Here is a 26278-nt window from a genome sequence, read left to right on the forward strand (position 1 = left end):
GAGAGCGTGAGCCTTACGCGTGTGTGAACGCAAGTGAGGTGTGCGCGTGATTGCACCGCCCCTCCTCCCCCCCGGAGGGAATGTGCAGCGCGAGTCGAGCGAGGGTCGGGAGGTCAGGAGAGGCTTTGGCCACCAGTCTAGCCCTCACGTCTAGTACAGGTCCTGCCCTCAGATTACCCAGACGACTGGGAAAGCCAGCAATCTTCCTAGTTCACTGGGGGAAATTTGGCTTTCTGCACCAGAGAAGGGCAGTGTTGCCAGATCTTCCGAGGTTCCTAGAGAGAAATCACGACCCCAAGACCCGTTTGAGGGTAACAGCTGGATGGAATGGCTCGGTTTACTGAGGATATGACCCTCGCCCCGAAAGAAGCGGCTATTTTATTCTCTGAATGATGCCACGGGTCCCCGTCCAGGTTCCGAGTCTCGAGCCTCGGAAACCGGACCAGGGCAGCATAATGAGGGGCGGAACTCCCCAAAGGGGCGTGGCCAAAGTCTAGCCTTGGGAGGCGGGGCCGAGAGCTCCAGTTCTGCAGAGGTAGGCGGCGTGCTTGCGCAGCACGCACGGCGGGGGTGGGGCTGGCGTCCGGCGGCGGGCGGGCGGCTGAGTCGGGGCCTGGTCCCCCAGCACCATGGCCAAGACCGTGGCGTATTTCTACGACCCCGATGTGGGCAACTTCCACTACGGTAGGGCTCAGGATTGTGCGGGAGGAGAGGTTTTGCGGCAAGGGCTGCAACTCTAGGGGTAGGGACCGACCAACTCTTTTCTTCCCACCCTCAGGAGCTGGACACCCGATGAAACCCCATCGCCTGGCATTGACTCATAGCCTAGTCCTGCATTATGGTCTCTATAAGAAGATGATCGTGAGTCTTGACACTTCTGTAGGGGTTTGGGCCTGGGAGCGAGCAGCGGCCTTAGACTAGGTGGGCTGGACTTATCAGGTGCAACCTACGTCTAGAGGAGGGGGAGAAGGGTAGAAGGCACCGGAAACATTCCCTATGTGCAGGGCAGTGGTGGTGGTGGTAGTGACGTCCCAGACTTAAAAGGAGATACGTTTTTGACCTTAGGTGGGATTCTCTTTTAACTTGAGGGCAGACCAGTCTTTGGCCTAGCATTAGGGGACATTTTAAAGACAGGTATGTTCCATCACCGCTTCATTTTATGTATGCGTTGTTGGGTCAAACCCAGAGCTTTACATATGTTAGGTGAGTGCTCTGTTACTGCAGTACATTTTTAGTCTGCATTGTAAGGTAGATAGTGGTGAGAGGTGGGAGTATATTTTGCCCATAATCCATGCTCCTTCTCCTCTGCCCATTTACCTGCTAGGAGCTAGAACAACTCTGCACCCTTTGTGGTGTATGTGTGTAGAGATATCTTGGGGCTTTGCTTTTTAACATAGAATATATCTGTCTTTACGGTTCAGTTCAGTTATGCAGGTACTGTTTCTCCCCAGCTCAGAACTGTGAAATGGGAAAATAGCAAGCCTGACCCTGGTGCACCAGGAAGATAGTCAACATATAATCAGTGTGTTGAGGCACAGGCAGAATGGTTTGGGAGTAGAAAAGACTGAGGTGATATTAGTATAAGTCTGTGTGGTCTTTTATGCGTTTTCTAGAAGAGAAAAAAAAAAGCGTTTGTTTTTTTTGCCCAATTTTCAAAGTATTGTTTGAACCTCCATCTTGCCCCCCTCCCCCAAGGATAATAAATCTTTGGTTAGGACATCGGGTTTCAGTTAGGTTGTCATATAGCTCACATATTTTACCCCACAGTGAAAAACCCAGAGAACAGAGCAGAATCAGAGTTTAGGAGAAGAGATAAGTGCAGAAGGAACCAGGCCTGGAAGAACAGGAACTAGGACCAGAGCAAGTAGCCTGGGAGCCAAGGCCAAGAAGGTAGAAGAGACTGACTGGGCTGAAGGGAAGAGGGAGATGAAGTGCTCTTCAGGGATCTTGATAAACGTAGCTTGCCTAGCAGGTAGCCTTTTTTCACTCATCAAGTTGCTGTAGAAGAAGGAATAGGGGGCAGGAAGATTGCTTTGGACAGTGTCCAGGGCTGGGATCCCTGTGAATGGTTTCAGCCTGGTGACTGGCATAGCATTGCCTAGTTTGTTGCCAGGTTTCTTTGTCCAAACTTCCAAACTGAATCTTTTTTTTTTTTTTTCTTCCTGGCATTGTGTGGAGCCAGTAACAAGATCATGTGTCAAAGGAGCAGTGAAACGGACTTTTGTTCTCAGGAGATAACATCTCAACTCACACAGATCAACAGGTTATAGCTATCAGTCGGGTTGCAGTGATGGTTCAGTGGGTGAAGGTGCCTGCCTCTGAGGCAGATGATAGCCCAAGTCTGAACTCTGAACCTCCAATGACCAAAGCAGAGAACTGACACCCTGACTTTAATATAGGAAAATTTTTAATTAGAAAAAAATTTATAGATACAGGGTAAAAAATGAGGGAGAGAGACTGATGATAAAGAAAAGCCGTGTGTGTGTGTGTGTGTGTGTGTGTTTTCTGAGACTGAGCAGAAAATTTCTGAGAATTCAGAAACCAACCCCTTTCCTTTTTTGGTTTCCACTTGTTTCCATGGCAATTGTCACCTGTTGTGGTATTGGGAATGCCCTTCAGCATTTAGGTGGGATTATAATTAAGTAAGGTCTTACCTAGTTCATCACCCACCCTTCTGGGGCTGAGCTAGCACCTAGGCAGTTCTCAGGTAACAGCTTCCTTTTTGTCTCCACCCCCAGGTCTTCAAGCCTTACCAGGCCTCCCAGCATGACATGTGCCGCTTCCATTCTGAGGACTACATTGACTTCCTGCAGAGAGTCAGCCCCACCAATATGCAGGGTTTCACCAAGAGCCTTAATGCCTTCAACGTGGGTGACGACTGGTGAGGGCAGGACGGGGTTGTCAATCACTGGGAGGCTGGGCCCTTCATGGAGGCGTCGGTGAATTCATTCACTCATTCGTTTGTTCAGTGAATGCCTGCTAGTCATTTGTTCTATCCCAGTCAGGCTACGTATGAGGGATACGATGGTGAGAGAAAATGACAAAGTTTTAATATTCTACCTTGCAAAGCCCTGTGAAGAAGTCCACAACTGCGTGTGGACTTGGAAGAGTTATCCAGCCTTGGGGTAGGGCTGGTCTTAAGTGAAGTGGTAGAGATTGAGTTGAGGTCTGAAAGATGGCTGGAAGGAGAGGGAGGAACTTGAGTAGGAGGGACAGTGTGTGCTAAAGGGCTGTGCTAGGGTGGAACATGACTTCTCTGAGGACTACCAGAAACACCATCCAGAAATAGGAGAGTGAGAGCCTAAGGAGATGGGTGGGGGCCTTTTTAAAGCTTAAGGCCTGAGACGCCTCCCATCTGTAATCCTGGCACTTAGGTAGAAGCAAGAAAGTTGTTAGTTCAGGGCCAGCCTACATTATTTAGTGAGACCCTGTTTTTGTTCTGTTTGTATTTAAAGTAAACAGCTATGCATTAAATCAGTGGTTTTGTTCCTATAGGAATGATTTGACATGATTCTTTTTGAATATTATTTTTAATGATACTAAGAATTGAATCCCGTCCTTTGTACATGATACTCGACTTTCTGCTTATAAGCTACATCACCCCTAATCAGACCAGGTTAACACGGAGCTTGTATTTATTGTAGGCAGAAGACTCGGGGTTGGGATGCTGGAGAATGGCTAACAAAAATGAGCCACAAGCCTTGCTAACACTCCAGGGTACATTAGTGAAAAATAATAAAGGTATTGGCTTAGACAGATGGCTCAGTGGTGAAAAGCACTGGCTGTTTTTCCAGAGGACCTGAGTTCAATTCCTAGCACCCACATGGTGGCTCACAACCATCTGTAATGAGATCTGATGCCCTCTTTTGGCGTGCAGTCAGACATGCAAATAGAGCACTTATATACATAAATAAATACATTTATTTAGTTTAAAAAAGTAAAACACTTAATAAGCATAATAGCTATGGAAAACTCAATACTGTTTGTTTTATTTTCTTATTTATTTATTTACCTATGAGACAGGGACCTCACTTTGCAGCCCTGGCTGGTCTGAAACTCCCTATGTAGACCAGGCTGGCTTCAAACTTAACAGAGATCCACCTGCCCCTTCAATTCTATGACTAAAGGCATGCCCCAGCATAGTGGACACTGTTTAAGTTTATCATTAGGGAAAATCAAACATTTTTGAAAGCAGAAGAATAGTGAATCTGAGTACATTCCTTACCCAGCATAAATGCTAAGCCTTTTTTTCTTTATTTCTGGTGAGACAGGGCCTCATTAGGTAGTAAATGCTGGCCTTGAACTTGGAATCCTCCTGTCTTAGCCTCCCAAGTGCCGCGATTCTGGCACATTCTTCCATGTCTGGTCAGTCTTAAGTTATTTGTATCACCCCATGTCACATGATTTTAAAACAAATCCCAGATGCCACATACTCTGATCCATAAATATTTTATTATGTATCTCTAAGTGATACTCTTAAAAATATCAGTATCAGACCTAAAAAGTTAATCATTTTTCTTTAATGAAAAATGCAATTGGTATTTAAATATGTCCATTTCCCTTCTCTTCTATCTCTGTGTTTCTCTCTCTCTGTGTGGTGTGTGTGTGTGTGTGTGTGTGTGAGAGAGAGAGAGAGAGAGAGAGAGAGAGAGAGAGAGAGAGAGAGAGTATATGTATGTGTGCAGGATATATCTTATTTAAATTAGGATCCAAACAAGGTTTACACATTCATATGGTCTCCTGAGACTTAATGTGTCATTTCTCTCTCATCTTTGAATTTACTTTTTGAAGAAATGAGGTTGTTGGTCCTCTTCGTTGTTTCCTACAATCCTGTTTGTTGAGTCCCTATCCTATTACGCATGATGCTGAGGGTTGCAAATACATGTAGTCAATTTTCATAGCAACACTGGACAATAATAGCCTTTTTCCTGGGGTTACACCTAAGTAAATGGAGGTATGGGGAAATTTAGTAGTTTAGCTTGAGTCACCTAACTGATGAGTGGAGGCAGTAGGACTCAGTTCCGGAACCTAGGTTTCTTGTTTGTTTTAAGATAAAGTCATGCCACATGGCCTCAGGCTAGCCTTGAACTTGTGATCCTGAAAGCAGATTAGAACAGAGCTAGGTTTGTAAATGGATTTCCTAATCTGTTTTACTGAGTGAGCGACTAATGGAGTAGTCCTGGCTGTAGGATAAAGGCCAGCTCTTTAAGCTGCCCTGAACACTTTCCTCCTGATACTCATACCTCACTCCCACAGAGTGGGGGTGCCCTAGGCTCTCCACATAGCCTCTTTAAAGCCTTCTCAGCTTCCACACACCACTTCCATTCGGTTTCTCATTTCCCTTTTCTTTTCCTTGAAAACAATTTTACTCTGTGTGTGTGTGTGTGTGTGTGTATATGTGTGTGTACCACATGCGCTGACACTATGGGGGCCTGAAGAGGTCATTGGATTCCCCAGCAGTGGAGTTACAGGTGGTTATGTGTCTCCTAATGTGGGTGCTAGCACTGAGTGCAGATCCTCCAGAAGAGTTAACAAGCACCTTAACAGCCGAGTCATCTCTCCAGATGTCCCCTCCCTCTTTGTTTCCTTGTCTTGTTTTGTTTTTCAAGACAGAATCCTTTTATGTAGTCTGTGTCATCAGTGAACTGGTGGTTTTCCCACCTCAGCTTCTCAGTGCTGGGATCCCAGGTGTGTGTCACTGCTTGGCTTGGCATAAAGCTTTCTTGGCAGCCTTGGCCCATAGAGCTCTGCCCTGTGCATGGTGTGCCACTCATTTGGTGTTGAGTTACACACAGTCTTGGACAGTTTCCTTTTCTTTCTTCTTCTTCCTTTTGTCTTTTTTTTTTTTTTTTTTTTTTTTTGGTTTTTTTTTTTGGGGCTGGGGACCGAACCCAGGGCCTTGCGCATGCTGGGCAAGCACTCTACCACTGAGCTAAATCCCCAACCTTGTCTTGGTTTTTTGAGGCAGGGTTTCTCTGTAGCCCTAGCTGTCCTGGAACTCACTCTGTAGACAGGGTTGGCCTCTAATTCACAGAGCTCCATCTGCCTCTGTCTCCTGAGGGCTTGCTTGGATCAAAGGTGTTCAGCACCACCGCCGACCCCTCCTCTTCTGCTACCTCCTCCTTTTCCTCCTCTCCCTCTTTCCTCCTCCTCCAACTCCTCCTCCTCCTCCTCCTTTTCCTCCTCTTCCTTCTCCTCCTCCTCCTCCTCTTCTTTTTTTAAAAATTCACTTTGGCTTTTTCTCCCAGTTTAGTTTCCAGGTCTGAGAGTGCAGAGGCAGCCCGTAGGCCGCAGCTGGAGCCCTGTAACTGTTCCTGGGAAGTGAGGGAACACTGCCTCTGGGCATTCGAGACCCCTCTGTCGTTCCAGCAGTGTACACTATAGCTGTGCTTATGGGTTCTTGGGTTCTGTGTTTCAGAGGAGAATCGAATTTTTTTTTTCTTCCTTTTTTTTAAAATTAATTTCAAGTTGTTTCCTGACATGATGGCTATATTGATCCCAACTGAGAAGCCTGGGGCAGGAGGCTTGCCATAATTTGAAGCTAGTCTTGTCTACAAAGTTAGGTTCCAGCCCAGCCCAGGTAAATTGTAATTTAAAAATAAATAGTCAATATTCATAGTCAAATTGTAATTTGGGGGAAAAATAATTTCAGACCTATTCCATCCATAAATCTCTCTTCCCACTTTTACCTATTTCTCTGGTGTTTATTTATTTATTTCATTTATTTGTTTGTCTGTTTATTTTCCGAGATTTTGCTATGTAGCCATGGTTGTCCTGGAATTAGCTCTGTAGACCAGGCTGGCCTCAAACTTAAGAGATTCGTCGGCCCCTGACTTCCGTGCGCTAGGTAGGATTAAAGGCACATGCCACCCTGCCCTGCCATGGTGTTTATCTTTTTTTTTTTTTTTTTTGGTTCTTTTTTTTTTCGGAGCTGGGGACCGAACCCAGGGCCTTGCTTCCTAGGCAAGCGCTCTACCACTGAGCTAAATCTCCAACCCCATGGTGTTTATCTTTACATCTCAAAATAATAAAACTACTTTACTGTTGCAACTCCTACTAATCCGTAGTATTTGGATAATACCTACTATGCTCTAGGTAGTGTTTTGAATGCTTTGCAGCCATCTTCTAAGCATCAACAACCCTTATCAAGCAAGGTTTACTACAGTCTCCTTTGGACAGATAAGGATTCTGAGGCAGAGCTCACTGCCCAACCTCACCACCGACTACATGGGTGAATGTAGGGTGTCTGCCTTCTGACTCATGCTTCTCTACTGTATCATCTCTTACTGTTGCTTCTTCTTTCAATTTTAGGTGTTGTCTAATAAGCGGTGTGGTGGTTTGAGCAATTCATTTTCCTATACCATCCCAGTATGCTCCCCTTCTGTCCCGGTTCACAATGTATAATATCACAGTTTATATTATGAGTGTATTTACTTATTTGGTAGTTTATTTTCTCATTTATTTATTTGCTTATTTTTGGAGGGGTGGTACATGCCTGGAGGTCAGAGGGACAGCCTGTGGGAATAGGTCCCCCTATGGGTTTCACAGATTAAATCCAGGTCGTCGGTGTTTGTGGTGAGTTTCCCCATCTGCTAGGACATCTTGATACCCCCTTATTTTTATGTTTGTTTGTTTATTTATTTATTTAGAGGCAGGACTTCTGGAACCTAGGTTGTGTAGCCAAGGATGACCTTAAACTCCTGCTCTTCCTTTCTCTACTTCAGAATGCTATGGTTATAGGTGTGAGCCACTCCATCCAGCCTCAACATTTTATTTTTTTATTTTTATTTTATTTTATTTATTTATTTACTTTTTGGTTCTTTTTTTTTTTTTTTTTTTTTTTTGGTGCTGGGGACCGAACCCAGGGCCTTGCGCCTCCTAGGCAAGTGCTCTAACCACTGAGCTAAATCCCCAACCCCTTTACTTTATTTTTGAGACAGGGTCTCCCTGTGTATTCTTAGCTGGCTTGGAACTCTCTAGAGACAGTCTGGCTATAAACTCACAGATTTTCCTGCCTCTGGTCCTGAATGCTAGGATTAAAGATGTCTGCCACCACACCCAGCCTTCATGTTTTAAAATTAATCAGTCTTCTGTGCTTATATGATTAATTAATTAGTTAACTAAATAATTTTTTTCTGGGTTTTGTGAGACAGGGTTTCTGTTTAGCCCCAGCTGTACTAGAACTCACTCTGTAGTCCAGGCTGGCCTTGAACTCACAGAGATCTGCGAGCCTCTGCCTTCCAAGGTCTGTGATTAAGAGCATATACAACCACTGCCCATCTATGCTTACATTATTATAGTTTAGCTGCCAAATAGTACTACTATTATTTAACCTATTTTTCTATATAACTTTAAGTAGAATTTATAATTACATTCTTATTTTCTCAATTTGCTTAGTTTTCTACTTATCAAACACAAATTCTTTTAAAATCCTTTGAAAAAAACCATACAATTCCCTATACTTTTGTTTGCTTGTTTTTGCAGTCCTGGGAATTGAACCAAAGGCTTTGTGCATGCTAGGCAAGCACTCTACCACTGTGCTACTAATACACTCTACCCAACCATATTTACTTACGTGGTCGATGGTGTAGGCTGTACTGGCTTTTCTGAAACCTAAAACTAGGGATTTATTTTTTTTTATCGTGGCACCTTGGGTTTGGTCGTGTGCATCCTGTACTATTGTCTTTAAAAATTTAAGCTTGATATAGTTAAAGTATTAATCTCTTTAAGCTTTATTTTATATATGACTGCTTTGCCCTCCTGCATGTATGTATACCGTGTTGCTAGTTACATCTTTAGGAACTGGGTTTACAGATGGTTGTGAGCCAACAGGTGGGTGCTGGGAATTGAACTCAGGTCTTCTTCTGAAAAGCAACAAGTGTTGTTAACCACAAGTCATCTCCCCAGTTCCTATTTGAAATATTTTTAAAAACTAGGTACAGTAATTTTACTTTAAAAAGAGGATTTGTTTTTATGTATGAGTTTGTATATATCTATGTGAGTGATGACATATCATATGTATGAGGGTACTCATGAAGGCCAGAAAAGGATTTTGGATCCCTTGGAACTGGAGTTACATACAAGTGGTTATAAGCTGTCTGATATGAGTACTGAGAACACAATTTGGGTCTTCTGGGAGATGCTTTAATTGCTGAACCATTTTTTAGTCTAATTCAGCTTTTTAAGGTATCCTGTTTCTGTGTGTGTGTGTGTGTGTGTGTGTGTGTGTGTGTGTGTGTGTGCGTGTGCGTGCGCGCGCGCCTGTTGCTCATGCTTGTGCATAAGGACTCATATATAAAGGTGTGTGTATGCCTCCGCAGCTGTTTGGTGTCACTTCTCAAGTACTATCCACCCTGTTTGTGTTTTTGTTGTTTTGACAGTATCTCTGTAGATCAGCTGTTCTGGGACTCACTTTGTAGACTAGGCTGGCTGGCCTTGAACCTACAGAGATCTGCCTGCCTCCAGAGTGTTGGGATTAAAGGCATGTTCTACTACACCTGTTCACTTTGATTTTTTAGTTTTTTTAGTTTTTTTTTTTTTTTTTTTTTGGTTTTGTTTCTTAGACAGGGTTTCTCTGTGTTCTCACTGCCCTGGAACTCTTTCTGTAGACAAGGCCAGTCTCGAACTCAGAGATCTGCCTGCCTCTGTCTTATCGAATGCGGGGATTAAAGGCATGAGCCACCACCGGCTGGCTGCCACCTTGATTTTTTTAAACAAGGTCTCTCAATGGCCTGGAACTAGACAGCCACCCCCTTAAAACTGCCTCTCCACAGCTGGGATTAGAAGCATAAACCACCAAACTTGACCTTTTTACATGGGCTTTTGGGACTGACTCAGGTCCTCCTGCTTGTAACACAAGCACTTTAACTGACCAAGCTGTCTTCCCAGATCCGAGGTGTCATGTTTCTGTGAGTTTTGATACAGTACGAGGGTACCGAATATTTCCTTTACTCTACAAATATAGTCACCCCTTCTCTTCACCTTAGCCCCAAGCAACTATTGATCTGGTCCTTATATTTTGTCTTTTCTCAAGTGTTACATAAGTGGAATTGTGCAGTGTATAACAGGTAATTGATATAGCTGACATACAGCTTTCTGTGGTGACAGTGAGCAGACGGCTTTCAGTTAGGTGTCTCATTGTTAGTGTTCCACATAAACAGGAATGCAGGTCTTTAAAGTGTGCAGCCAGGCAGTGGTGGCGCATGGCTTTAATCCCAGCACTTGGGAAACAGAGGCAAGTTTGAGGCCATCCTGGTTTACAGAGTGAGTTCCAGAACAGCCAAGGATACACAGAGAAACCTGTCTCCAAAAAAAGTAGTCCTAAAGAATGTCATTGCACACCATGAGAAAATGTGACACACTCGGACACCTCCTGTGATGAACCAGCCTCCTCCTTCAGCTAGCTCCCTCACATTTCTTGTACACCCCAAAAATCTGTTTGCTTAGCTCCCAGGTTGAGTACAAACTCCCTGCCAGTTAGACATTCTTAGGTTTCCTGTACCATGTTTTGCACGAGGTTTGGCACAAGATTTGGTCCAAAATCTTTGTTGAATGGGTCTGTAAGTGGCTCCGGTGTGGAGGAGGGTAGGGAGTTGTTACACAGTGGTCATTGGAATTTGGATGGGGAAGGTGGGGAAAACGACAAGAGGGGTGTTAACCCCACTCTTTGTCTTGCAGCCCCGTGTTTCCCGGGCTCTTCGAGTTCTGCTCCCGTTATACAGGCGCATCTCTGCAAGGGGCAACACAGCTAAACAACAAGGTGATGTAACCCGAGTCTTGGTCCTGTTTCCTGTGGGTTTCCAGATTCAGGACCACAGAGCCTTGACCTGGAACCCAGTGGTAGGGGTGGGCGAGAAAAGACTGAAAGGGTGTTTATCTTTCAGATCTGTGATATTGCCATCAACTGGGCTGGTGGTCTACATCATGCCAAGAAGTTTGAGGTAAGATTGCAATGGGGAAGACTGTGGCTACCCTAGGGAAGGTAGGCTGAATGACAGACAGTACTGGGTAGCTGGGTAGAAGAACTGTTCCTGTTTATAGACCCATCTCTCCACAGGCCTCTGGCTTCTGCTATGTCAATGACATAGTAATTGGTATCCTGGAGCTGCTCAAGTAAGTGCTGCAAGAGGAGATGGGGAGACTTTGGGAACTGGGATGCAGGCTCTCAGGCCTTGGCCCAGCCTTGACCTCCTTCCTCACTGGCTTCTCCTAAGTCCTTGATACTTTTCTCAGATGGCTTCTTCCTACTTGTCCTGCACCTGCTCACTTTCAGCCCTCTGTACAGTCCTTTCTTCCCAGTCTCTAGCCTGGAGGGAACCGGTGGGGTGAGGTTTCAAGTGACAAGGCCAGAAGCAGACTCTGAATAATTCTTGAGATTGTGTTGGGGAGGAGAGGACTGAGGGATGAGCCTCTTCCCCAGACCATGGCTTTGCCCTCACACCAGGTACCACCCTCGGGTGCTGTACATTGATATTGACATCCACCATGGTGACGGGGTTCAGGAAGCCTTCTACCTCACTGACCGGGTCATGACTGTGTCCTTCCACAAATATGGAAATTACTTCTTTCCTGGAACAGGTAGGGAATAGAATTACTGTGTTTTTTGACCGCTTAGCTCTTTGTGTTTGTGTTTTGTTTTGAGACAAGGTCTTGCTCTGTAGCCCAGGCTAACCTTGAATATAATCTCCCATAATCAGTATCGTGAATTACAGGTACCAGGGATGTCTTTACCCTTGGCTGCCCCTCAGCTCTTTGCTAGCACTATGTCCCTTCTGCAGAGAAACCTTCCTGACTACTTCCTTTATTCATTCTTTGTCTATTGCTATAGACCAGGCTGGCCTCTGTCTCTTGAGTGCTGGGATTAAAGGCATGTGCCACCATGCCCTGCTACATCAAAAATTTTGAACCAGGCAGAGAGGCACATACCTATAATACCAATAATCAGTTGGCTGAGGCAGGGGGATTAAGAGGTCAAAGCTAGTCTGGGTAACATAACAAGTTCCTGGCCAGTCTGAGTTACATAGCAGTGACCCTGTATTGAGTGAATGCTAGTTGCTGGAGCCTTGGTGGAGAGCAGAGAAGGAACAGCTGTGTTGTGAGAACTTCCCGTGCATGGTTACTGCGCTCTCTTTCTATAGGTGATATGTATGAAGTTGGAGCAGAGAGTGGCCGCTACTACTGTCTCAATGTGCCCTTACGGGATGGCATTGATGACCAGAGTAAGTTCTGATGACTTCTCCCTGCTCACTCTTCTCCCCTTTTTTCTCCTTCAATTAACAATTAACCTCTTCTGCCTGGTGTTGTCCATTGTTGGGTCAGGTGTCCTTAAGGATGAGTGGCCTTCAGAGGGACCATAAACCCTTGGAATTTGTATGCAATATATTATGTGTGTACGTTTTGTTAATTTATTCTTTTGGGAGGAAGGTTGCTAGTGTTTAACTCAGCAGTTGCGACACCCTCCAAAAGTTCAGAACCAGTGGTTGGTTCTGTGGGTTGCCCCTTTCCCGGGCTACATGCTCTCTCAACCCCCCTTTTCCTTTTGTTCCCTGTCTCCCCATCCCCTTGGGGTGCCAGGTTGCCTACCTTTGGCCCTCTCCCAGGTTACAAGCACCTTTTCCAGCCGGTCATCAGCCAGGTGGTGGACTTCTATCAGCCGACGTGCATCGTGCTGCAGGTAATACCCTTAACACCTCCCTAAGAGGGCGGGCCTGGGCTGCAGGGAAGAGATCAGGACGAGTAAGCTCCAAAAATTGGTGAGGAAGGACATTAGAGGACACTGATGTTCTGATCATCCATGTTATTGTAGCCATTTGTGTTTTTTCTTTTTGTAGTGTGGCGCTGACTCCCTGGGCTGTGATCGATTAGGCTGCTTCAATCTCAGCATTCGAGGACATGGGTGTGTTGGCTTTCTTGTTGTTGTTATTTAAAGTTGTATTTTATTTTTTGTTATCATTATTATTAATGATTGTATGTATATGTGTATATATTAAATCATACATAAATACACATACATACAATGAAAAATCTAATGAAAAAAATAAGACAGGGTAACAGCAGGGAATCTACTTTTTAGTTATACAGTTTTTTTAAGGTCTCACCATGTGGCACAGGCTGGCTTCGAACTTGTGACCCTCCTACTTGAAGCTCCAGATTCTGGGACTATAAACTCGGGTCACCATACCTGGTTTGGGAATGTACTGTAGATGGCATGTTTTGGGAAAGGTTTTCTGAAAAGGTGAAATGGGAGACCTGGAGACTAAGGAGTGAACCATAAAAGGAGAACAGAGAATCCTGCCTCAAAGTCGTGTGAGGAGCCAATGTGAAGCCCTAAGACTGAGAGGAGTCTTGGCAAGAGAACCAGTGAGGCCAGAACAGTCAGGTGCTGTGCTATGGCTAAGCCGGCCAGGCTGAGAGTGTGCAGAGCCGTCAGACTCTGGCACTCATGGGTGATAGGAAACCAGTGACGGCTCTTACCCAGGGAAGTGACAGCGTCCAGTGAGTTTGACAGCGCTGTTCTGACTGCTAAATGAAGAAAGGTTTGGTGTGGGAGTTGGGTCAGGGCAGGTAGTGGGCAGCTGCTTAGGAAGCATTAATGTTATTTGGGCAGGCACGTGTTGATAGAGAGAAGTATGAGAGTTTGAGGGTGTATCCTGAAGCTTAGACATTCTGGCTGTGACCCTGATGAGAGTAGTGGGTAGCAGGTAAGGTGCACAGAGAGTATTAAGCAAGACAGAGTGGGGGTGTGCTTTATTTTAAAATTTTTATTGAGACACAAAATAGTAAAGTATGCTAGTATTTTTAAAAGGTTTATTTTTATTTGTTCATTTGTGTGTGTGTGTGTGTGTGTGTGTGTGTCCCCAGTACCAGAATAGGGTATTGGAATTTACCTATCGGAGTGAGCTTCCCGGTGTAGGTGCTGGGAACTGAAACTCTGGCCTCTAGGAAAGCAGTAAACACTAATGTTGAGATGGCGCTTTAGCCCTAACGCAGTGGTTCTCAACCTGTGGGTCTGAACCAGGGGAAAACACATAGGACCCTCCAGCTATAACTTTATTTTTGTTGCTTGCCATTTTATAACTGTCATCTTGCTACTGAGTGGTATCTCCTAAGACCACTGGGACTCTGTGCTTTCCCATGGTTTTGGCCCACATGTTGAGCAATACTACCCAAGGAGTCCTAATCCTGAGCGCACAGCTCAGGGGCAGGAGGATATCAGATGGGGACAGGGTGAATAGCACCCTCAGTAAAAGCGCTTGCTATACAAGCGTGAAGACTCAAGTTTGATCCCAGAGCTCGTGTGAAAACACTAGGCCTGGCGGTACCCATTTATGATCCATAATCCCAGCCCTGGTGAAGTAGAGACCAGAAGATTCATAGGGTTTGGTAGCCAGCCAGCTTAGCCTGCTTGGCAAGTTCCAGGTTAAAAAAAAAATGGATAGTGCCTTTAGGCCAACACTTGAAGATGTCTTCTGGCATGTGAACACACATGCACACATCCTCAGACACACATGCACTGGCACACATATGAAGACTCATACATTTGTACAAGTAGTCACACACAATGCAACTTTGAGTTATACTATGCAACAGGACAGAGAAATATTGTTGGTCAAGTCTTCCTCCAGTATTTCAAGGCATATCGGTGGTCACGTGTCTTGGATTCACCTAGTCCTCTTGTTGCTTCTAACAGGGAATGTGTTGAATATGTCAAGAGTTTCAATATCCCTCTCCTGGTGCTGGGAGGTGGTGGTTACACCGTCCGAAATGTTGCCCGGTGCTGGTGAGTATTCTACTCTGCTCCTCTGTAGTTTGTGATAAACTCCCTGAAATTGGAGGGGTGGTCCTTTCAGCCCCAACCCCTCTGCTTACTGGTTTCAGGACATATGAAACATCTCTGCTGGTAGAAGAGGCCATTAGTGAGGAACTTCCCTATAGTGGTAAGGTCCACTTCATGATGCCCCCACAGGGGGCCCATTCTCACCAGTCCTCAGAATGACCTTGTTTGAAGGGAAATTGCACATTCTGGGAGCTCTGCAGACTAAACCCCTGTGCTCAGAGCAGAGCAAATACTCTTACACATGGGGACCAGGACTCAGAGAGGTGATCGGAAAGCCATGGGATTCAGTCTTTTGTATCTCAGCCATACTCTCGTTCATCCCTCTCCCAATTGCTTCTCATCTCTAAGAATACTTCGAGTACTTTGCCCCAGATTTCACGCTCCATCCAGATGTCAGCACCCGAATCGAGAATCAGAACTCACGCCAGGTTAGCATCTTGGGGAAGCTGGACACAGCAATGCCGGGCGGGCTCAGGAGAGGTCTCAGAGGTGGGAAATGGAGAGAGCAAGGGAAGGAAGTTCTGGGCTGTCACTGTTGCTCTTACCATGTGGTAGCCCTGGATAAAGGACAAACAGTTGGGTTGCTGGGAAGGGACAGTCACTAACTGAGGCTCTGACCTTGAAATACTACTTTAAACCAGGATGGTCATGGTGGAAGGCAGATAGAATTTCATGTACTATGGCAATCACCCCGGCACTGCTGACTCTTTTCTTCTAAACTAGTATCTAGACCAGATCCGCCAGACCATCTTTGAAAACTTGAAGATGCTGAACCATGCACCCAGTGTCCAGATTCATGATGTCCCAGCAGATCTCCTGACCTATGACAGGACTGACGAGGCCGATGCTGAAGAGAGAGGTCCTGAGGAGAACTACAGCAGGTCTGGGGCCAGAGAGCGGGTGGTTCCTCAGGCTTGCAGAGAAGGCATGAGTTCGCCTGGCCCTGGCTGATTTCCTTTAGGCTGCAAGCTTTCTTCTCTTTTGACACTTTTAAATACATCAAAATGTGTTGTATTTACATAGTTTCAGGACTACTCCATGGCAGTAACTGTTATTTATGGTTTGATTTATGTGGTTTTGGATAGGTAATTTCTATAGATTATAAGAACACTATATGCACGTGTACACATTCAGAATTTTATTTCTACAGTTACTTATTTTTCTTGATTTGTTGCTGTTGTTTTTGGGTTTTGAGATAGGGTTTCCTCTGTGTGGACCAAGCTGGCCTATAAATCAGATATCCTCCTGCCTCTGCCTCATGAGTGCCGGGATTAAAGACATGCACCACCATGCCTTGCTCTTTCTTGGTATTTTTGAGATTGGGTTTCACTATCATAGCCCAAGCTGGCCTTGAGCTCATAATAATCCTCCTGCCTCGGGTTTCTAAATGCTACCCAGTTTGTTTATAAAGTTCTTGTTACTATGAGTAAGGATATTTTCTATATGTTGCTCTGAGTTGTGTTTGCCTGTTTTTTTCTTTGAAAGGGTGTTTGCCATGTCGGTATAGAGATCATTGTTTCTCAGTTGTATAATTCCATTGTGTGGTGACCACGCGACCACAAGGGCAGTCAGTTACCACTTGTGAATATTTATGTTACTCTCCACCCCACTCCCCCCCTCCCCCCTTTTTGTGGCTATTAAAACAATAAGGACTGCGGCACTGAATATATATATATATATATATATATATATATATATATATGTGTGTGTGTGTGTGTGTGTGTGTGTGTGTGTGCATGTGTATATATATACACATATAATATATATGTATATATATATGTATATATATATTCATAACTTGCTGTAGGGAAAATGGCATATGCAGTAGAACTTTTCTATATTTGTTGCCAAATTACCTTCCAGAAAGAATTTAGTGGTTTATTTACATCTTTTTAAGAAAAATCTTTTATTTACTTTTAGATTGATTTATTTTATGTGTATGGTGTTTAATTTGCATGTATTTAAGTACACCATTGTGTACCTGGTGCCTGCTAAGGTCAGAAGAGGGTGTCAGATCTCCTGGAACTGGAGGATGGTTGTGAGCTGCTCTGTGGGTGCTGGAAAGAACCTGGGTCCTTTTCTATGGCCACAAGTGTTCCTAACCGCTGAGCTGTCTCTCTAGCTCCCTATTTACGTTTGCCAGCATTTTACTCCATTCTGAGCAGTGAACAGTAGACCACTGCCCACATTCTCTTTTATAGGGTTTCTACATTTGTTTAGTTCATTTTTCTAGATTTATGAGTTGTATTGAGTGAGGTGTGTGTGTGCATGTGTATGTATAAATAATCTTTATCTTCATAGATCTATGTTGAAATATTTATAGTTAGAATGAAATAAGGCAAGATTAGTATAGATCTTTTTGTTGTTTGTTAATCCTCGAAGAAATTTCTAGAAAATGACAAGAAAGGACAACAGACAACAGAACCCAGAACGATGGAAGAGATGGGGTTAGTAGGGACCAGATGCATTTGCAGGACTGAGACCATCTGAGTTGCTGTGCTTCTGTGCATGGGCTTGAAGCTGGCTGTGCTGCAGCTGTGGTGACATCTCAGTTCCTCCTGAGTCTGTTCTGGGTCACAGAATTTTGGCCTCCATTTCTGTCCTCTGGACTTGGTCTTGACCCTTGGGACTTTCCAGTCCTCCTCTTCCCTGGATGCCTCCCCATTCCCTGGCTTGGGTGAGGAAGTATCTAAACATCTGGTTCAGGCTCTGTCTAGTCATCCATTCCTTAGCATCTGTCTATGGCTCTCTAAAGCCTGACTTCTAGAAGCTGATCACCATTGTCTTGGTTGGTTCAGCGACACCTGTTTTTAAGTTCTCCTTTTGTCTGGGTTTGGCTTTTTCATCTATAGTTACTTTGGCTCTACTTTCTGCATAACCCTAAGAGATGGGTCTTATCCTCAGAGGACTAGAGGAGGGACCCATGGCTCAGAGAGATCAAGTAACTTTTCTAGAGCTCCGTAGTTACCCTGAGTGACTGACTCCTCACTTTTCACTCTGGGCTCTTAGAAGTGATAGAGATGGCCTTGCTGCCTGCCTTAGTTCCTTGCTTCTCTTCAGTGACTTCCTAATTGTCTGTTTTAGAGAAGTTTTTCAAAGAGAAGGAAACCAGTATCGAGTACTTTCTGAGCCCTGTGTTGCTATCACTTCCCCCCTCATGGTAGTTTTAATGGAATGTCAGTCTTCCACTTGTGCATCCCTTCATGTCAGTCCTACCCTCGTACCGCTCCTCTGTCAGTCTTACTGCCTTCCTTTCTGTGTTGGTTTGCATGTGCTTGGCCCAGGGAGTGGCACTATTAGAAGGTGTAGCCTTGTTGGAGTAGGTGTGTCACTGTGGGCATGGGCTTTAAGACCCTCATCCAAGCTTCCTGGAAGCCAGTATTCTGCAAGCAGCCATCAGATGAAGATGTAGAACTCTCAACTCCTCCTGCACTATGCCTGCCTGGATCCTGCAATGTTCCTGACTTGATGATAATGGATTGAACTTCTGAACCTGTAAGCCAGCCCCAGTTAAATGCTGTCCTTATAAGAGTTGTCTTGGTCATGGTGTCTGTTCACAGCAGTAAACCCTGAGACACTTTCTTTGCATCAGTCTCAGCTCACACCTTTCCTTCTCCTCGTAATTAGAAGTAGCCATTTGAACATGCCCTGCACACAGATCCTTACCTTTTGAAACATTGGTCTGCTCACATGAACTGCAGAATTACTGGCATCCTTGTTGTTAGGAATGGCTCAGTTTCCTTGGCACTTGTGACTTCTGTACTTGGTTTTCTTGTGGCTTGGTGGGACCTTCCAGAGATCTTTGTCTGACCAGCCTCTTCATAGACTTCAGGCCTTTCATTCTCAGAACGGTCTCTTCTTTTGTAGGCCCAGTGTTATCTTCTTGTTCACACCAGACTCAGTCTACTCATGTAGAACACTCCACCATTTGAAATTATTGTATTCTTTCGTTTGTTTTGTTATTGCTAGTCTCATGAGATAAGCTTTGAGAGGTTGTATGGAAATCTAGTCTGGCTGATTCTTTGCTGTTTTGGTAAGGCCTACAGAAGTGCCTGGCACATGGGAGTCTCCATTTATTGAATACATAGATTGCAGTAAGTCCCTGCCAGCAAGCACGAAGTAAGTGGCTTTGGAGAAGACTCACATGGACAGTTGGCTCTGAGGAGGGAGTTAGGAGGAGTCTGGAACTTGAAGAGTGGGTTCCTAATCTCTTGTCCCTTGTTTTACAGGCCAGAAGCACCCAATGAATTCTATGATGGAGACCATGACAATGACAAGGAAAGTGATGTGGAGATTTAACAGCAGCATGGATGCCGTGTCCCCAAGAGTTCCTTGTCACCTCTGTGGTGGGAAGGAAAGTATTACTCTCCCAGGTCTGAACTGGGTATCCCCAGGGTGTTTACTAACTCTGGTAACGGGTTTGGAAACCACATGTGGTTCTAGAGTCAACTACCCCCTTTCCTCAAATTCTCATATACCCGATGGACAGGTCTCTGGAACATGGGTAATGAGCCCTAGCAGCTGTCCCCAGCCCCTCTTCCCCTTATTTGTTCCTCTGTCCTTCCAGCACAGAGACTGTTAGAGAAGAAAGTCTGGACGGTACTAAGGTCCCCTCTGACTTCCTTCTGGGTTCTCTACTGCAGTTCTTGCTTCCATGCAAGGTGAACCTGAGGGGAGGAAGGCATGGCTCTCTGAAACCTTAACTGCTGAGGAGGTACAGGTGCAAGGAGGAGAGGGTGTAAAGCTCCAACCGGTTGGCTTTATGTCCATTTTACTGTTTTTGATCTAATAAACCAATTGGTATTTTTTGTACCTTTCTGGGATTTTAATTTTTGCTAGTTACCAATGTATGATGGGAAAAGGAAATCGAGATGACGATGTGTATAATAAACTTGTTAACATCCATTCAGTACTTTATGTTAGGCCCTGTGTGTGTATTCACCATGGAATATTTTACTCAAGTGAATTAATAGGACATTTCTGCTGAAGAGTTAGATTAACCTGGGCAGATTACTGACCTGAGAAGGTGTAAAAGATGCCTTCAGGTATGTGAACCTGGGAGTTTGAGATGAGGACACAGTAAGTGCTTGGCTGTGCTGGACCAAGAAGCTGCTCACGAACTGAGGAACAGGGCTGGATCCTGTGTGTACCACACATAGACCCCTTCCTGGAGGAGTTTACAGTCGGGCATTGTAAATGTGGGTGTTGTCAGTGGTACAAGAAAGGAGTGACAGATAGCTCCCTTCACTCAGTGTGGAAGTAGGAGCACTGGGATTCTTCTGGACAGTCTGTAGTTAGAGCTGGACAGATGTATGCAGCTTCTTATCTGGCAGTTGGAAGGTTGGAAACAGGAGGTAAAGGCCAGATTCAGGAGTCTGCTAAGTCAGTAGAGTCCCTGGGACTAGCTAAAGCACTGGAGGCTCAAAGTTACTGACCCTGTCCTCAGAAATACACGCTTGCCACCCTTTCCTTCAGTCCTCAGGGTTGTTCAGTTCATACTAGAACGCCCCACATTAGGTAGATGTAGCCAGGAAAATGGATGGAATTGCTGAGGGAGAAGATCATGTAAGGATCATACCCAGAGAACTCATGGGCATGTTTTGTTAATGCCCCTGGGGAATCTAGGTTAAACATGCTGTGGATGTCAGATTAATCCATGTAAATTTCTGTCAATTATATTACAAGTCACTTTAACACCCAGAGTCCCAAATTTCTTAAATGGTGATACCAGTAGACTCTATGAGGAAATTGTGAGGATTTAGTGAGGAAAGACATGTCATGTATAACATATGGCCTGGCCTATAGTTTGTGCCCAATATGTAGTAACTAATTGTTGCTTAAACTATTGGCAATAATTGGTTTGTCCATCTACAAAACAACTAAAAAGCTAGTTGAGGATTCAGACCTGTGTAATATAACTCCACAGTTGGAGTTGGTGCTGGCTCGAACTCTGTTCTTGGCATAGTTTTCTGTTTCAGGTAACTCATTTTTCACATTTTTCACTGCATGGGCATCATATACATAAAAACTACATGATCCTACAAAAACCTAGCCTTAAATTTTCAACTAAGATAACAGTCTCTCTATCATAAGAGTCTTGGTTCAGACAATAAAATTCTAGCTGGAGTGTGAGATGGTCTAGCTTTACAGCCACGTGGGTTTCTGCGTGGGAACCTAAAGGCCTCCTCTGTTCCAACCGCCAGGGGGCGGTACTCCTCGCTGTGGCCTGGCAGAGCAGCGCCGCCCACTCTCTATTTCACCCCCTACACGTGGGTCCGAATGGTTAGGCCCGCCGGGCAGGTAGCGCGCTTCCGCGGCGTCCCTTCACCCCCCCTCCCTTCCCCCATTGGTAGGGGCTGCGGGTACGGGCGGAAGTGGGGCAGGCGGGCGGGAGCGAGGCGTCACCGTTGTATATTCATGAGGCGCGCGCAGCCCAGCATGTTAATGAGGCGGGGCGCGGCGGCCGGCTAAGAAGGCTGCTGGGCGGCGGCGGTGGTTGCTGGCTCGGGGCAGCCGGGCGGGAGCGGCGTAGACAAGGGGTCTCTGGCCGGCGCTAACCAGGACATGGAGCCGTCCGGCGGGGGCCTAGGGCCCGGCCGCGGGACCCGGGACAAGAAGAAGGGTCGGAGCCCGGATGAGCTGCCTGCGACGGGCGGCGACGGCGGCAAACATAAGAAATTTGTGAGTGTCCCTCCCACCCTGCTCCTCAGCCTGGCGGAGTGGCCACCTCTGGACTCGGGCGACCCTCGCTGCCATCCGGGGGCGTCTGCTTGCCGCTGGGGAGCCGCCCCCGCGCCTCCCTTCCTGGTTTCTCTGGGTCCTGGGCTTCGCGGTCCCACACTCTCTCCCTCCGGGACATCCGGCAGCCGGGCTGTCCCACCTGGCCCTCGCCTCGGCCACCTTGGAGCTTCCTTCGCTGTTCAGTCCGCAGGCTCTGCGCTCCCGCCCCCGTGCCCCCGCGGGCTCTCAGTCCCACTTCCTTTCTTCTGCTTCTGGTACCCTAACACGTCTTTTTTTCTTTCTTTTTCTTTCTTTCTCTTTGCTCCCCTGTAAACTGTTCTGAGTCCATTTTCTCTTCTTATCCGTATCCCATTTGGGGGGTTATTCTTTTTCTTTTAAAAGGTCATTTCCTTTCTCACTAGTAATCCCTTTCACCTGCTAACTTTCCTCCCGCCCCGTCCCCCTTCTGCCCGGTGTCACCTGGTAATACTTCCCCTTAGGAATGTTACCTGACTTGAGTCTCTCTTCCCTCCTTCTTTGGACGTTTGTCCTTGTGATTATTGGTCATTGGGGCATGGCGGTAATTGGCTTCCTTATTCACAAAACCTGTTTCTTTTTAGCCCTGTTGCTTATCACTTTAGAGGGTTAGAACTTTTTAAAAGATACTATGCCCTTCATGACCCGAGATGGTGATTAAACCTCTCCCTTAGATTTCAATTCCAATAAGTTTATGAGTAATCTAATTGCTTTTTATACACTTTAAAACAATAACCATTTTCTCAACTCATCTTTCACCATTTTCTGGGCCCCAAGGTTCCTGAAATCCCTTTTCCTACCACCTGTAGGAGAGCGAATCTTTACTTAGTGTGCCTGTTACTTCTAATCTCAGTCCAAGGGACTGTTGATGTTCATGTGACTCTGTTTTACTACCTGTTGCCTTTCCTAAGTCCTCTTTTCTTCTCTCTTCAGGGAGCTACTTGACTCTTACAGTAAAAGCTTTGAAAGATACCAAGCAGTCAGACACACACATACACACACACACACACACACACACACACACACACACACACAGAGAGAGAGAGAGAGAGAGAGAGAGAGAGAGTGAGAGAGAGGTGTTTCTGTTTAACTGTTTGCCCCTTGTTAACTAGATACTTAGTTTGCTCTTCCAGGTAACATAGTAATCTCTTTGACCAACTAAATGGCTTGTAACTCTTACACCCTGTCACCCTCCCCCAATATTCTGATCCCAGTCCACAAGTTTGGGAAGTAAACTGATAAGTGATGTATAATGGGAAGAAAGTGTTTAGTGACCTGCAGGGTTGAAAGCATACTAGACTGAATTAAAAGAGTGACTCATCTCTTCCTATTTCTAGCAAGACCAGGCGCTCCTGGTCTGCCCTTTCCAGTGACATATAAGGTGCCAGTAACTGTTTGATCAAGCAAGTACTATTGTAGAAATAGGATCCCTTGGTGACCAGAGCAGTATATCCTTACGTTCTTTCTTTAAGAGTAATAAGAATTAACCTTCCAGTTCGAGAGTTTTCCACAACTTTCCTTCCATAGTGTAATTTTTAGGGCCTGTATTTCTTTATTTTTTTGTTTTGACTTTGTTGCCGTGGATACTGTTTGACCTTCTCTATCCAAACTCTGGCTATTCTTGCTGACTTGTGGTGACCTCTGTGACTTGTTACTGTTTGCTTTGTTTCAAGTTTTATACATGCTTTTTAATTTGCTCTAACGCCGCGTTTCCTAAGTTGGTGAAAGGTACTTAAGTGTGTGGTGCTGTAAGGTGAGAATTCCCAGGAGACCCAACTTCTTTTCACCTGTTTTTCTGGCGTGTCACAGAGTCCTGTGTAGCTCAGTGGATTTGGCCCAGAGTTGTTATTTGCTGTACAGAGGGCGGAGCTGAACCTAGTTCTCTTTTACTGAGGTTCTGGTTTTAACCCTTACCTTAACTAAATTTTTGGAAGGAGGGATTGCAAGCAGTGAGAGTTGGAAGGTTCCCAGGAAAGCTGGTTGCTTCACTTCCTAGTTGTCGAATACAATCTACCTTCAGGCAGGAGGCTATTCTCTCACTGCTTTTTATGAGAGCTATGAAAATGAGAGACTAGCAGCATTGCAGTCCACTTCTCCTTGCCTCTGTGTGTGAGTGTGGGAGTGGGTGGAGTGGATGAGATTGCTGGGGTGCTTTTGTTACCCTGGGCTCCATTTTCCTGAACTTACTGGCTAAATCCAAACTCAAAGCTGCTTCGCCTACTCCACCTTTTCACAAGTGCAGTATCCGCCAGAACGCCCATTCTGAGTGTGCTATAAAAACCCTCTGGGCTTGGACTAAGGGTGCTTGAAGTGCTTTGTCTTTGAGTGGGTGCCGCCCCTTGGCTGCTGCAACCATACCTTTCTGAGCAGGTGGTTTACATTTGAAGGACTGCAGTTCATACCTTTCTGGTTTTGCAGACTCTTTTTGCAGCCAGAAGTGAAAACAGAGCTTATCAATTGCCTGGGATCTGCCCTTCACCCTCTGAGGCAACTTGTGTGGGGGGCAAGGAGAGTTCTAATTCAAAAAGCAGATAGGCGTCATCTTTTAAAGGCATGGCTGTTAGAAATTTTGATGTGACTGAAACTGTGTTTTTTGGTTTTGCCCTTTGGTTATGGATGAGTTTGTCTCCTGAGCCAGGAGCATTTCCCTTCTCGATCTAGCATTAGTTCATTTTCTTTCAGAATCCTTTGAGAGGGAGGAAAATACAAATTTGGAGGGAGCAGAGTGTTTCTGACTTTGCAGCAGTGACGAATGTGGGTGTCCAGTACACTCATTTCCGAAATATATGTAGAGTCAGTACAAGCAGGGAGTTGGGAGGCTGCAGACTATCTCCGCATTTAATAAATTACATGTCTTCTCATACAGTTGAGAAATTAATACATTTTTAAGAACAGCAATTGCTGATTCAATGAGAAACATCAGTTCTAAAAAGGTACTTATGCTTTTTAGAGAGTTGGTAAATGTTCCAGTAAATGTTGTTTTTTTTAAAGATGCACTTATTTTTGTTTTATGTGTTCGAGTGTTTTGCCTGCATGTGTGTATGTGCACCATATGTACTTGACATTTAAGGAGGTCTGAAGATGGCACCGGACCCTTAGCACTAGAGTTACAGATGGTTGTGAACCATCAAGCGAATGCTGGAACTAAACCCAGGTCCTCTGCAAGAGTGACAAGTGCTCTTAACCACGGATCTCTCTCTCCAGCCTCAAGAGCTGAACATTTCGGACTGTAAATATTTGTTATAAAACCTTCAGGAAGTAGTAGTATTAGTGAGGAGCATTTTGATAAGCACATGGACCAGAACAGACTGATTGTATATTCTGTATGGTAGAATAACTTATTGACTTGCACTGTAGTTTGTTTATAAATGAATTGCCAAGTTATTCTAGGGGAGAATTATCTTCAGTGGGATGAAATAGAGACCTCAAAGATAAGGTTTTATACCACATGTGATTCAGAGGAACAGGTTAAAATCATGTTTAGATAAAGGGTTTGAATATGAAAGTGATTCCTTTTACCTTGTGTTTGTTGAAAACATTCACGGTTACAGAAACCATTCTCATTTTGAAACTAATTTTATATTAAGAATTTTTTCTTTTTGTGTTGAGCCTTCTGCTTTTAATCACTCATTTCGCAGTAATCAGGAAACAAGCATCTTAGCACAGCAGCTAAGGTGCTTGCCTGCCACTGCTGGGTGACACTTGCCTTGTAGTCAGCTGCCTGTTGTCTCTTTGTTCTTATCTCTCCATGGTCTTCTGGTGACTGGTTTGAGCATAGCCAGGATTTTGGGCAACCAGGCAGTTAGAAACTATTAAGACTAAAATTTTGAGCCAGGCATGGTGGCTTTTATTCCCAGACAGGTGACTCTTTGAGGCTAGCCTGATCTCTGGGAATTCCAGGACATCAAGGCTACAAAATAAACCAAACCAACTTGGGGAGGGATCAGAGAATAACAAAAGTTTCTGGAGTAAAGTAAAAAAATACTGTAATCTCTCATGCAAACCTTTTCTCTTAAACAAAACAAACCCGGGTTTATAATTAATGCCTTTTACCTGTGGAAAGAAGACAAATATTGTGACCAATATGGAGATGATCGATTTCTTTCAATTTTGGGGTTTTTTTTTTTTTTTTTTTACTTCTACCCGCAGCCAAGGTTGTTTGGAATGGGTACCCTTAAAACTTGAGAGCTGGGGGACTGGTGAGATGGCTCAGTGGGTAAAAGCGTTTGCTGCTAAGCCTTAAGATCTCCAGCATCCACATGGTGGAAGGAAACAAGTAACACTTCCACATGTGTGTACACACACACCCACACCAAATAAATAAGTGTTAAAAGAGTAAAAACTTTAACCCTAATAGAGTTTCTAATTTCATTAAGTCTAAACACTCAGTGTATCAATCACTTCTTGCAGTTGTCTGCTGGAAACATCAAGGGACTAAAAGGTCAAAGGTAGATGAATAAACAGAAGGGAAGCAGACATTTTGGTTTCTATGTTTTCTTTATTAAATAGTAACACAGGAAGGGACTTGGTGCAGGAGTGAAAAGAAGCTGATTATTGCTTGGCTCTGTGACAATCAGGGAGTGTCCTTTGTCTTACAGACATTGTTTATATTTTTTTTTCAAGAGGAGGACAGAATAGACAGAATACAGAGGAATGTAATCATCTTACCATTTGGAGACCTTGGAC

At 44.8% G+C, this 26278-nt stretch overlaps 2 protein-coding genes across 3 annotated transcripts in view; both read left to right on the top strand.

The window, feature by feature from the left end:
- The first annotated feature begins 556 nt into the window (after positions 1–556).
- Hdac3 (histone deacetylase 3) lies at positions 557–19751 on the top strand. The gene is made up of 15 exons (XM_032885654.1): positions 557–684; positions 779–861; positions 2739–2881; positions 10678–10759; positions 10884–10940; positions 11057–11112; positions 11444–11577; positions 12138–12218; positions 12600–12673; positions 12831–12895; positions 14690–14779; positions 14878–14936; positions 15185–15264; positions 15560–15717; positions 19066–19751. The coding sequence occupies exons 1-15, from the start codon at positions 630–632 to the stop codon at positions 19133–19135; spliced, it is 1287 nt and encodes a 428-aa protein (XP_032741545.1). The 5' UTR covers positions 557–629; the 3' UTR covers positions 19136–19751.
- Positions 19752–21283: 1532 nt separating this feature from the next.
- Diaph1 (diaphanous related formin 1) overlaps positions 21284–26278 on the top strand; it is a 95417-nt gene continuing 90422 nt past the window's right edge. The window contains exon 1 of one of the 2 annotated variants that reach the window (XM_032885916.1): positions 21284–21517. In XM_032885916.1, coding sequence (XP_032741807.1) covers positions 21401–21517 — 117 coding nt within the window. In that variant the 5' untranslated portion in view covers positions 21284–21400. The remainder of the gene's footprint in view (positions 21518–26278) is intronic. The other variant, XM_032885917.1, reaches the window with a different exon arrangement.

This window comes from Rattus rattus, chromosome 15 (assembly GCF_011064425.1).
Source record: "Rattus rattus isolate New Zealand chromosome 15, Rrattus_CSIRO_v1, whole genome shotgun sequence".
Lineage (NCBI taxonomy): Eukaryota > Metazoa > Chordata > Mammalia > Rodentia > Muridae > Rattus > Rattus rattus.